Source organism: Microcaecilia unicolor, chromosome 5 (genome assembly GCF_901765095.1).
Source record: "Microcaecilia unicolor chromosome 5, aMicUni1.1, whole genome shotgun sequence".
In the NCBI taxonomy this organism is placed as follows: domain Eukaryota; kingdom Metazoa; phylum Chordata; class Amphibia; order Gymnophiona; family Siphonopidae; genus Microcaecilia; species Microcaecilia unicolor.
Genome location: NC_044035.1, coordinates 123,013,390 through 123,027,216, shown reverse-complemented (window position 1 = coordinate 123,027,216; position 13,827 = coordinate 123,013,390). Strand labels below are relative to the sequence as shown.

General features: G+C 41.7%; 1 protein-coding gene across 2 annotated transcripts in view; it reads left to right on the top strand.

Annotated features, from left to right (window-relative positions):
• The window catches only part of ZCCHC24 (zinc finger CCHC-type containing 24), a 303,396-nt gene that overhangs the window by 257,661 nt on the left and 31,908 nt on the right, over window positions 1–13,827 (top strand). For both annotated transcript variants that reach the window (XM_030203242.1, XM_030203244.1), the window contains exon 3: window positions 2,620–2,784. In XM_030203242.1, the coding sequence (XP_030059102.1) occupies window positions 2,620–2,784 (165 nt within the window). The remainder of the gene's footprint in view (window positions 1–2,619; window positions 2,785–13,827) is intronic.

The window sequence follows — 13,827 nt, the reverse complement described above, 5'->3', positions numbered from 1 at the left end:
ATCTGTGCTAAAAGCAGAAATTTATTAGCCAAGCACTTTTTTCCCACATCAAACAGGAAAACATGAAGATTTATAACCAAACCACACTTAAAGCATTGCAGATAAATGGCTAAACCTCCAATAAACCAATAATCTATTTCTAGAAATACATTTTTCATGCATTCGAGTGAAAACTAAACCCTTCCAACAATGAAATCCACTTAAGTAAATGCCAACGCAATTAGAAGTGTGTGTGTTGGTGTATCAAGTTATATATTTACACCTTTTCTTTTAATTGGGATTTATGTTCACATTTACCTTATCCAAGAGACTTTAATTGGATAACAGTGTTAGTATGTGTATTAGAGCTTTGCTTAGATATAAAGATATTTCTCCTTCCTGGAGGATTAAGCTATGTTGAAAGGTTAATATGAGAAATGTGTTTATTCCTGTCGAAATACCAATCATGGTTACTAGCTGAACCACTAACATTATAGGGTTGTTTGGCATCCAGGAGGTATATAGCAGCCAAGTATGTGGTTTTTCCAAATATCTACAATTATAAAATGGAATGTATTTTTAATCTTTCAAGAAATTATTTGGAAGCCTATTTATTCCTATGGGGTGGCAAGTGTCACCCCAGAAAATAGGCTTGCCACCCCTTTGCCACTTCTGCCAGAACAAGATCATGCATGTAAATTAATCTGGCTTGAGCCCAGCTGAGGTTTTGGTAACAGCAGTGCTGTGGGTTTCGTGGCAGGCAGCTTTTTCCTTCCTTTGCACAGATGATTCCAGACTATTCAGTTTGAAGCATGGGGCTCTGTCTGTGGAGCTCTGCATGGTTCAAACCTCATCTGTTTCAGCAGCACGGACACATGGTTGAAACAGATGATGTTTGAACCATGCAGGGCTCCGTAGACGGAGCCCTGTGCTTCAAACTGGGTGGTCTGGAATCTCACAACCTTGCTGTTCTGCAAATGTAGAAGAAGTTGCCTGCCATGAAACCTGTTGCTGCCACCAGAACTGCAGCCCAAGCCAAGCCAGAGCAGCTTATAGGTGCTGGGCCAAGAAGGATTTGGAGACCGGGGGGAGGAGAGTGAAGGGGAAAAAAGCAGAGGATGGATAAGAGACTGGGGTGGGTGGGTGAAGGAGAAGATGGGGGAACTTAATAGAAGATGTATGAGACTTGGAGGTGGGGATGAGGGAGAAGGAGAACAGAGCAGAACATAGATGGGTCTCAGGGGTGGGGGTGAGAAGGGGTAACAGAGCAGAAATTGAATGGGATATGGGACTGGAGGGGGAGAAGCATTAGCGTAACTAGGAATGCTTTACAGGGGGGATGCGGCTCCCCTTGCCCCCGCCCTACACTATGGGACCGTCAGCCATCCCTTCCTCCATTCCCTCCCACCTCCGGCTCCATGGCACTCCTTCTCTCCCAGTCCTGCAAAACCATCCAGTCGCAGGCAGCGCTAAAGACACACTGCTTCTGAGTGCCCTAGTGTTTCTCTCTGTTTGGTCCTGCCTTTTTTTATGCAACTTCCTGTGCACAGGACCAAACAGAGAGAAGCACCAGGTAGCCGGAAGCAGCACATCTTTAGTGCTGCCTGCAACTCAATGGTTTTGCAAGACCAAGAGAGACATTTATTGAAACCTCAGACCCTGTTCACTACTAATAGAGGGAGGGCTGCTGGGCCCATGGAAGAGAAGGCAGAGAAAGAGAACTGCCAGACTGCGGGGCAGAGAGCCCTGACCAACAAAAAAATGGTTTTAAGGGTCTGCCTACAGCCAGCCTGGCCTTTGCAAAACTGGCCGGTTGGCAACCTAGTCTGCATGTTTTTAGGTCCCTTATTTTGTATCACATGAGGGTCTGTCTGCGTTCTACATCTATGATTTGACATAAAGGTTTCTGCTAGCATGTAGTGTCTATGTAAAAATCTGTAACTATTCAGCTTATTCCAGTTTCCCAGTAGCAGGTGTATCAGTAGTGTCTATTTAGTTCTCTAGGCATATTGGTACTCTAGGACCCAATGTAATATTTGTAGCACTGTCTTTTCATTGGTGCTCTATGGCCTAGTGTAGTACTTATAGCACTGTCTTTTCATTGGCGAACTAGGGCCCAGAATAATGTTTACTATATAGCACTGTCTTTTCATAGGTGGGCTAGAGGTGTAATGGTGTTGTAAGTTTCGTATATAGATTTGAGTGTCTTTTTGCAGAGTTTTGTGTTATTTTCAAAGTGTCTGGCCCTGTTTGAAAGCAGCCCTTGTCATCCAAAATAAAAATGCCCAAGGCCAATGGTCTTCATATCTATAGAACCACCACACTAATAAAAACCCACCTGCTTTAAACAAAGTGTCTGGTAGTGGAAGGAACATGTGCTCCTGAGGTGACAATCACAATTTCAGTATTTTTGTATGGCGAGTTGTAAGGAAAATGGTTCCATTATAGGGAAAAAAGGAGTTCGTGATACAGAAGCTTCTGCATTTATATTGAGTCCTGTAGAGAGTCCAGATTTATGTAGGAAGCAAAAAGAGGGAAATGAGAGAGAAGAAATATAGAAATGCTAACAGATATTTGGATACAAATGTTATTGCTATAAAAGATATTACATAACATCATTCTTTATTTTTATGTTTCTAGGCTCGTCCTAAAGGAGAAGGCCTTACTCCTTACCAGGGAAAGAAACGTTGCTTTGGTGAATATAAATGCCCTAAGTGCAAGAGAAAATGGATGAGCGGCAATTCCTGGGCTAATATGGGCCAAGAATGTATTAAGTGTCATATCAATGTTTACCCTCACAAGCAAGTAAGTACAGTTGTTCTGTATGTATTATGGTTCTCTGCCAATCATACTTATTATATACCAGATGAACACTGTAGATATAATTCTGCAGGTGTCTACTTATCCTCTCTTTGAAATTTATGTAGCTTCCTGAACCAGACCATAAATACATAATAGAGATATGAATAAGCAATTTATAAATATCCTACAATTCTTTCTTATCAATAACCAAAACAGATTACATCAACCGAGTCTTATGGTGCATATGTGGCACCATCTGAAGACTGGGAAAATCTTAAAGACAAATGGCAACTAATGGAAAAAAGAAACTGATCAATGGAATTGACCTTTTGGGCTATTTTTTATTTTTGTGGATTATTAGAAGTTTTATGTAAAGTGTGCAGCTCTCATTCACACACTTTTCTTTCTTCCTTACACCTTCTTTATGGTTTTTCCTATTGTCTAATTTACTCTGGGTCTACATTCAGCAGCCTACATAAGAACATAACATAAGAACAACCATACTGGGTCGGATCAGTGGTCCATCTAGCCCAGTATCCTGCTTCCTGCAGTGGCCCATCCAGGTCACTAGCACCTGGCAGAGACCCAATTAGTAGCACCATTCCATGCTACCAATCCCAGGGCAAGCAGTGGTGTCCCCCATGTCCTTCTCAATAACAGACTATGGACTATTCCTCCAGGAACTTGTCCAAACCTTTTTTAAACCCAGATATGCTAACCACCATAACCACATCCTCTGGCAACGAGTTCCAGAACTTAACTATTCTTTGAGTGAAAAAATATTTCCTCCTATTTGCTTGTAACGCATTTCCATGCAATTTCATTGGGTTTTCCCTGGTCTTTGTACTTTTTGAATGAAAAATCGATTCACCTCCACCTGCTCCACACCACTCAGGGTTTTGTAGACCTCAGTCATATCCCCCTTCAGCCATTTCTTTTCCAAGCTGAAGAGCCATAACCGCTTTAGCCTTTCCTCATATGGGAGCAGTTCCATCCCCTCTATCATTTTGGTCGCTCTTCTTTAAACGTTTTCTAATTCTTCTATATCTTCTTTGAGATACGGCAACCAGAATTGAACACAATACTCAAGATGAGGTCACACCATGGAGCAATATAGAAGCATAATATTTTTATCTTATTTGCATCCCTCTCCTAATAATTCCTAACATCCTGTTTGCTTTTTGACCACCGCCGCACACTGGGTAGAAGATTCCAGCGTCTAATCTACAATGACACCTAGGTCTTTTTCTTGAGTGCTGACTCTCAAAGTAGACCTTAGCATCAGATAACTATGATTCAGATTATTCTTCCCAATGTACATCACTTTGCATTTGTCTATATTAAATTTCATCTGCCCTGTCTTTCAGTTTCCAAGGTCTTTCTACAATTTTCACAATCCACATGCATTTTGACAATTTTGAATAGCTTCGTGTCATCTGCAAATTTAATCACCTCAGTCATCATTCCGATTTCCAAATATTTATATATATGTTAAATACTATTGGCCCCAGTACAGATCCCTGCGGCACTTCACTATTCACCCTCCTTGATTGAGAAAAATGGCCTAGTGATTGCTTATCCCAGCACCAATTTAAATGAAAATAAAACTACTTATGCAATTAAAGGGCATTTCTAGAAAGAGACACCTGATTGTTGCCTACTTTCCCTTATAGATCACTAGCCTAACCAGATCTATAGGTATGTATGCAGTTAAGTGCAAGCATTTATGTCAGCCATAGAGCTGATATAAATGCTCACACCTAGGTTTGAGAGATACGTGCACTATTCTATAAATGCTACATGAGTGCGAGTTTCATGCAGGCTTTGCCTAAACAGCACCCATGTGAATGCCCACTTGTAAAATATGTGCTACCAAAGATATGTTCATATTTGCAGAACAGGATGTAGATGGATTCTTGGCATTTGTGCACATATGTGCCAGTATTCTAGTCATTTACATGCATATTTGCTGAATAAATGTTCAGCACCAGATTTAAAGACTGATGGTAACATTTATATTCTAAATCAAATCTAAATGTGTCCCAAACAATTATTATCCTTTTCAGCGGTGGCAACAAATTGTTGAAAAAATTAAACAGCCCAACGCAAGTAAGTGATATGTGGGTATAAATCCAGGGATGACCTGTAAATGGATGCCTCAGCAGTGACTTGTTTCATGCCAGGATCACTGCCCAGCAACCCACTCACCTCTTTTATTGGCCTCAATATTTTCACAATGGTCTACTCTTCCAATTTATTATTTCACAAATACCAATTGTTCTTTCATATGAAAACTATAGAATTCCTATGAGACTTATCTTAGTCCATCTTGTTCAATTTCCTAATTGTCTCAGACCTGCACCAACATGCCCTGTTTCGCAAAGCTGCATCAGGGCCTGGTCCTATAACAACGCCCTTTCTTGAAAGATCTTTTAGACTCTGGGAGTATGAGGGCATCATAATAGGACCAGGCCCTGATGCAGCTTTGCGAAACAGGGCATGTTGGTGCAGGTCTGAGACAATTAGGAAATTGATCAAGATGGACTAAGATACGAACTTTATAGTTTTGATATGAAAGAACGATTGGTATTTGTGAAATAATAAATTGTAAGGGTAGACCAGGGGCATAGCCAGACTTCGGCGGGAGGGAGGTCCAGAGCCCGAGGTGAGGGGGCACATTTTAGCCCCCCCCCCCCGCCACCGCCGCCACCACCACCACCAACTTTGACCGCCCCCCCCCCGACGACTCGACCACCCCTCCCGCCACCAACCCAGCCCCCGCCAGCCGAGGTCCTCTTGTGCAAGGCTTCGTTCTGTTTCTGAATCTGACGTCCTGCACGTTGTATGTGCAGGACATCAGACTCACAGAAACAGAACGAAGCCTTACAGCTGATCTACAAGGCTTCGTTCTGTTTCTGTGAGTCTGACGTCCTGTACGTACAACATGCAGGACGTCAAACTCAGAAACTGAACAAAGCCTTGCGCCGGAAGAAGAGGACCTCGGCTGGCGAGGGTTGGGGTCCCCTGCCAGCAAAGCTAGGCGATGGCGACGGCGGGTTGGCAGCGGGAGGGGGGGGTCGAGAGGGTCGTCGGCAGGGGGATTCAGGGCCAAATCTATGGGGGCCCAGGCCCCGTGGCCCCACGTAGCTACACCACTAGGGTAGACCATTGTGAAAATATTGAGGCCGATGAAAGAGATAAATGAGTTGTTGGGCAGTGATCCTGGCATGAAATGAGTCACTGCCGAAGCTTCCATTTACAGATTATCCCTGGATTTATACCCACATATCATTTGTTTTCGTTGGACTGTTTAATATTTTCAACACTTATATGCTGATGCAAGAGCAGCTGCCTTTTTTATTGCAGGTCCGCTCCTGTGGAGCCACTTGCTTGGATATTTACATTTTTGTACAAATATAGTACAGATTACACAACTGTTAAAACCTGTTGTTCTTTTTGGTGTACCCTACAGCATGATGAAAAGTGTAGACACGGTAATGTGAGACTTTTCAGCACACTATCAATTATGTGTTGATATATATTGTTACTGTTTTTTTATATATGGTTTTGTACTTATTTTGTGGATGTTATATAGTAATCCACCTAGTTTTTAGTCGGAATATAAATAAATAAATCTCTAACCCTTGGATTCTGTATATGGTGTCCAAAGTTGCGCGCCCAGTTTTGGGCATGCTTCTGTGACACCTATGCAAATAAATTGGATAATGAGCTCTGAACCATCCATAATTGGGCGCTAATAACCAATTATTGATAATTGGCATTCATTAAAATTTGCACGCAAATCTGGATGCGCACTATTCTATAAGGCATGGCACCAAATGCTATGGCGCATGTCTCAAAAGGGGGCGTGGCCATGGGCATGTTAGGAGTGTTCTGAAAAGTTGCACGTGGAATTACAGAATACCGCCTAACCATGCCTAACTTGGGGGCCGGCATTTATACCAGGTTTCAGCAGGCATAAGTCCAGTGCCCCGAAGTTAGGAGCAGGATCCACACTATTGTAAGCTCACACCCATGGAATAGCGCTCAGTCCTGAATTTTTTAGGCATAAGTTTTGGTACTGTTTACCGAATTCCCTCTTTAATGTGAAAGTTAACCATATAAATAATTTTGAACACTGACCTCTGTTTTTCCCACCCTGTTTTTATTTTCTCACCCCTGCAGCAATTGAAAATATGGTAATGCTGGCACTGCTATTTTATTTATCTTTCCGTGTACTGGTTTTACAAAATAATTTTTTTCTGGAGCTCTGATTTGCTGTAGGCATAAAATATGTTGTTTGGTCAGTGGCAGAAGTTCAAAGTAAGGTACCCCCAAAGTGAGAAGGGTCCGTTGTGAAAGATCCAAGAGCTACTTGCCAGTGGGACCCCTCCACTGCAATAGTCTGTTTGAATGGAATGGCATCTGCTACTAAGATAACCTTTCTTCCTCATGTGTTGTAGTCACTATCAGATACAGTTCATTAAGATACTTTGCTAGAGGGACATCATGTGGAAAAGCTGTGGTTCCTTTTTCCAGAGACTGGTCTATTTTTCATGAATGGAAATGTTCTCTTTCATTTTGCATGGAAACAGTGTTCATACAGCTTTGTTAGCTCATATGAATATTGATATTGCCTTCCAGCATTTCTAATACCTAGGGCTTCTTTTGCAGGTCATACAGGGTAACCAAGACAGAAACAGATGTGGATTTATATTTTGTAATAGTTTATTTGAACCAAACAACATTTTTGCCCTGTAGAATGTCTTTTGTATGCTAGGTTTGCATTTCAAACTTGATTCTATTAGAATTGCTAAAGTTCTTTAAGGTTTGCAAATCTGGGGATCATACTAAAAGAATTTGAGATGTTACATATAGTAACATCCTTCATAAGTATGTAAGTGTTGTCATACCGGGACAGACCGAAGGTTTATCAAGCCCAGCATTCTGTTTCCAACAGTGGTCAATCCAGATTACAAGTACCAGGCAAGATCCTCAAACAGTACAATACATTTTATGCTGCTTATCCTAGAAATAAGCAGTGGATTTTCCCCAAGTCCATCATATTAATAGCTTATAGAATTTTCTTTTAGGAAGCTGTCCAAACCTTTCTAAACCCCACTAAGTTAACTGCTTTTACCACATTCTCTGGCAACGAATTTTAGAGTTTAATTACACTTTGAGTGAAGAAATATTTTCTCCAGTTTGTTTTAAATTTACTACTTTGTAGCTTCATTATGTGCCCCCTAGTCCTAGTATTTTTGGAAAGAGTAAACAAGCAAATTCACATCTACCCATTACACTCCACTCATTATTTTATAGACCTCTATCGTATCTCTCCTCAGCTGTCTTTTCTCCAAGTTGAAGTGCCCTAGTTGCTTTAGCTTTTCAATTAAAAAGGAAATTGTATTTCCAATTTACCCACATTTTTAGTAAAGGTATGTTATAGTAAGGCTGCCAACTGGATCCAGATTCGCAGGACAGTGCATTCTGGGATTTGTAGTCTTGCTTTTCTTAGAAAATGCAATGGGGAAATCAGAACTACAAGTCCTTTCATGCAACGGAATAAACCCAGGACTGGATCAACACTGTCCTGTGAATCTGGATCCAGTTGGCAGTCTTGTGTTATATCAGATTTTAAAAGATAATTCACATCTATTATTTCTCTCTGAAAATTAGCAGCTTTAAATTACATGACTAAAAGTGACCATCTACTTTATACTTGCCATTTATGTAACAATGGCACAGTTATAAACTACAAAACTGATTAGAATTGTTTTATGTAATGCACAAAATAGCATACATAATCATTGAATTAACACCATGAACAAACAAAACAATCATATATTTATCTGTTTATACGGTAGGTTTACAAACAAGACATTAACCCCCCCCCCCCCCCCCCCCCCCCCGTTTACTAAGACGTGTCTCATTGCACTTAGATAGAAATAAATCAAAGCAGTTCAATACCAATCCAATTGACCAAAGTTTAGAAAAAAGAATTGTATGATCAACTGTGGCAAATGCTGCAGCCAGTCCAACATTATTGAAAAGCTTTACCCTCCAGATGGCATCGTAAAGTATCTGACAATGAGACCAACAGTCTCTGTGCCATGGGCCTCTCTGAAAACCAATACTTGTTTAGCACAACTTTACTTTCTAAACAATTCTCTATTTGCTAACAAAAAAAAACCCCACAAGTTTCCAAAATTTTACCAGTTGGGACAAATTTTTTATAGCTGCCCACACAACGTTTCTGCTATTGATTGACCACTGGTTTTAACTTACTAGCAATATATGGTCTCTTTTTTAACTGAACTGTCAATTGATACCATTTCCGAGAACAACAGACGCTTGGGTAAAATGTTGAAGCTCACTAATATACTTAACAGGAGCCAGTTCATTCACACAGAGTTTGTACATTTAAATTATGTTCAGCTAATAAGGAGTCTCTTTCACACCATTCCCATTTAAAACTGTTAATATCAGTTTTTTATTGAACACCTTCTCATTATTTACTGATGTAGTTACATAATCCGCCTTTGCTAACAATTGAGAAGTTAAATGGGGTGATATGACCATAAGATTGCAACATTTGACAGCCTAAGACATTGCCAAGATCAATTTTCATCATTAAAAATAAACATTTGGGGATACATAATATATAGGGCGCCGAGAAAAACTCAGTTAAGCGGTATTCTATAAGCCACACATAAAATTCAGCGCATTTTATGGACTTAACACTTAAACAACAGGTCGTGCATAAATTTAGGTGCCACCATTTGCACCACCAATGAAAATGTGGTGCAAATGCCCTTGCCTAAATTTACCATAAAGCATTGTTATTGTACAATTACGCATGTTATTCTACAATTACGCATATAACCCCAAATCACCCATGACCCTCCCATTTCCGTGCCCCCTTTTTTGGGCCACGTTTAAATTTTAGGCATGGATTCTGTGCCTAACTTTACAAATGCAAGTCCTAATTAAATCTAATTAGTGCCCATAATTGCTCGTTAAAAAGCCAATTATTGGCACTAATTGGTTCGTTATTCAATTAAATTGCACATACAAATTGGGAACATGCCTAAATTTGCACACTCAATTTTTTTGTGGCCTTTATAGAATCAGGGGGTTGATCTTATAAATGTCCTGCTTTGAAAATTGCCTTGCCATGTTTATTAAAATAGATGTAGTCCTAGGGATTTCTCCCAATAACTGAGTCCAACCTACATTATTATTAGGATAAATGTTTGCTTTTCATTTGGACGGATGATGACATGATATGCCAGCAGCCCCTGATATCTTATAGCTTGCAAGAGTATCTGAGTGTAATATGTACGTTCCATCTCTATAAACACTGCATGCTTCTGTAGTGATTCCTACTAAGCCAGAATGAATAAGTATTTCAAACAGCATGCAAATGAATTGGTGTGGAGACTGAAATGTGGGCAGGTGTTTTTCACCTGTTACCATTGCTTGGGCTGCTGATTCAGAGAAAATGTTGCAACAGCCCCTTGGATTACGGGCCCCTCCTCCCAAGAGGGATAATATTTGACTTATTTTAAGTGTATACTATTTACATTCCCCCCAATTTTGTTAATGTCCTCAACATTAACCCAAACTCAATTGCGTAACATTGTAAACAAATCAAAATCTCTTACTACAGAGAATAATCACAGTCAGTCTGATTTGCTCTTCATCGGAATAACTTCACATATCAATATTGTGGATCATTCAACAGCATACGATATCCAATTCCAAATAACATGTAATCATTCAGTTAATTGATTATTTGATCTCTCTGACCTTCAGTTGCTTCATTCCGAAATGAGCTTGGAGCTCCTAGAAGCACTCTCGTCATCCAGAAATTCCATTTTAGGAATTTCAAGTTCCATCTCTCTCCCTAGAGTTTCAGATTCATATCTGAAAATCCTGGTCTGTCAGCTGGAGCACCTGGATTCCCTTAGCATTAGCCAAATTTGTTCAGAATCTGAATCATTTTGTAGTCACCAAATTTCAGTCTCAGGTGACTGTACAGTAACCGTAACCATTAAAGAATCTTCATTTACCAGAGTACACAACTTAATCTGATTATGATGTACACCTTCTTTTACCTTGTTTTTGAATGTATTCTCATGGGGTTCAAATACTTTTATTCAGTGGCGTAGCCAGAAAGCAATTTTTGGGTGGGCCAGCAGGTTGGATGGGTGGGCACCCATGCTCTGTCCCTACCCCATTCCATGCTGGACCTCTACCTTACTCCCCACATGGTCCATATCTCTCTCCTTTCCCTTCAGCCATCCCCAATCCCCTGCATATCCAGCACCTATCCCAGCCCCCATTCTACAGGTCCAGCACCTCACCTCCCCTTTCCCACCAACCCCCCGCCCGCATATGCAGCTCCTCTCCCCTTCCCCCCTGCAAATCCAGTACCTCTCCGTCTCCCCTTCCCTGCAACCTCCCCCCTGCAAGTCCAGTGCCTCCTCACCTCACAGTCTCCGTGACCTACCCCCGCTGCAGTGCTTGCAATTTGCTATCGTCGGCGCTGCCTGACACAGCTGAGAGACACGGCACGACGTCCTGCTCTGGGTCCTTCCCTCTGCTGCGCTAATTCAACTTCCTGTTTACGCAGGGCAGAACGCACGCGTCAGAGGGAAGGTCCCGGAGTAGGATGTCACCCTGCGTCTGTCAGCTGTGGCAGCACGCCAACGATAGCAAATTGCAAGCGCTGCCGCGGGGGTGGAAAATGGAGACTGTGAGGTGAGGAGGCAGCGCCAATAGCGTTAAAGGGAAGCGCTACGGTGTGGGTGGGAGAGGGTGTGAGGAGACACGTCGGTGACGGAGGTGTTGGGAGTCTTCTCTGGATGGGCCTGAGCCCAAACTGGGCGGGCCTGGGCCCATCCAGGCCCACCCGTAGCTACGCCCCTGCTTTTATTGCTTCATAGGGAGTGGACTCCCAGACATCTTGCATCTATCCTGGAAGTTATGTCATCTGAGGAGAACCTTATCGCTCATATGTTTGGGAAGCTTGCCAGGTGCCCTTGGCCTTGATTGGCCGCTGTCGTGGACAGGATGCTGGGCTCGATGGACCCTTGGTCTTTTCCCAGTGTGGCATTATTTATGTACTTATATGTGCTTATATCAATTAGTGCATCTCCTGGGTTATAACATCCCTTCTGGCTGATACCAGGGCTCTCCCTTTAGACAACTTCTTGCTTTTCTTAACTGTTCTGTAGTTTCTTATCCTTTCAGATGCTCTCCATCTTCTTGTGTAGACAGACCTCAACACCATAATCTATAGTTATTTAGAAGCTCTAGAGTAGATTTTTTTTGGGGGGGGGGAGGGTGGTTGCACTTGAGATGCACCTTCTGACATTATCAGTCACTTAGGACTCAGTTCTATAAATGGTGCCGATTAAAAATTAGCACTAAGCGCTATTCTGTAAACAGCGCTCAGTGGGCCCCTTTTACCAAGCTGCAGCAAAATGGGGCCTGCGCTGGCATCAGCGTGTGTTTTTCACGCACGCTGAGGCCCCCTTTTACCACAGCTGGTAAAAGGGAAGATCGCTTTCCTACTGGAAATGGTCGTGTGGTAAGTAAAACACTTGCCACGCGGTCATTCCGGGGGGAGCCCTTACCGCCACCCATTGAAGTGGCACTAACGGCTCCAGCACTAACCCAGCGGTAACTGGGCAGTGCTACAAAAATAAATACGTGACGGCGCACTAGGGGTGGGAAGTATCGCCAGGCTGCTACGGTAACCCTGCATTACTTCTTATATAGTGGGCAATAAGCCTGCATTGGGCTTACTGCTGCTTAGTAAAAGGAGCCCTGAGTGGGACACTGTTTATAGAATAGCATTTGACAGCGGGATCGATTCCCAATTAATAGATGCAAAGATTTATACCAAGCAAAACCAGGTGTAAATTCTCATGCCTAAATTAGGTGCAGATCTCCCTTGTTCTGTAAAACTGCACATAAATTCCAGGAACGCACATGATCTGACCATGCCCCTCCCATGGCTGCACCCCCTTTTTGGATCTGTGTGTAAAATTTACGCATGGATCCTGGCACCTAAAATTTGCACACAGATTTTGATTAATGCCAGTTAGCACTGATAATTGATTAGTAGTGCCCAATTATCGTTGCTAATTTATTTATTTATTGCATTTGCATCCCACATTTTCCCACCTATTTGTGGGCTCAATGTGGCTTACATTGTTCCATAATGGCAATCGTCATTTCCGGAATGAGAAATGCAGAGTTATATTGCATTAAGGTTCAAAGGTGACAGAGAAATAATCGAACGGGGGCGCCCATCTCAAAGGACGGGTACGTGCCCATATTTGTGTGAACAGTTTTGAGCACCATATACAGAACTAGGGCATTAGTGGGCAAGCATCTTAGTCTTCAAAGTGGCAATGTAACTAATCTGAGGAACAAACAAGAGGTGAAATCTCCACAGATACAAAGATATGGAAAGGAACGGTGGTAACCAAGGAAAGGGACGATAGATCACTCAAGAATTCACTAGAATGAAAGTCTAACAAATGTATTCATTGTCCCAAAATCACATGGTGGTCTGGCACAGCTGTGTTTCAGCATCAGTCGCCTGCATCAGGGATCCACAAACTCTACAACATACAGCTACATCAATTTTACTTTAATTCTGGCGATGGCAGGAATCTATTTCTAAGAAAGCACAAAGGCAGACGGTCTGCAAACTCCAAGATGGAACACGAACAGAGCAGATCGTTTAACAAATGGATTTATTAATAGAAAAACAAATTGTATACACACAAACAGCCCGACACAGGCCGTGTTTCGCCCAACAGGGCTGCTTCAGGGGCTATAAAATAATAATAAGATAGTAAATTAAAAAATAATAATAAACAAATAATAACATATATATTGTTTGTACTACATTTATACAGCTGATTTAAAAATAGTATCAAAACATATAACAGTATATAGACACATCATACACAGATATGTGTATAAAATCTATGTGTGATTATATAACACCAGAATCCCAGCATA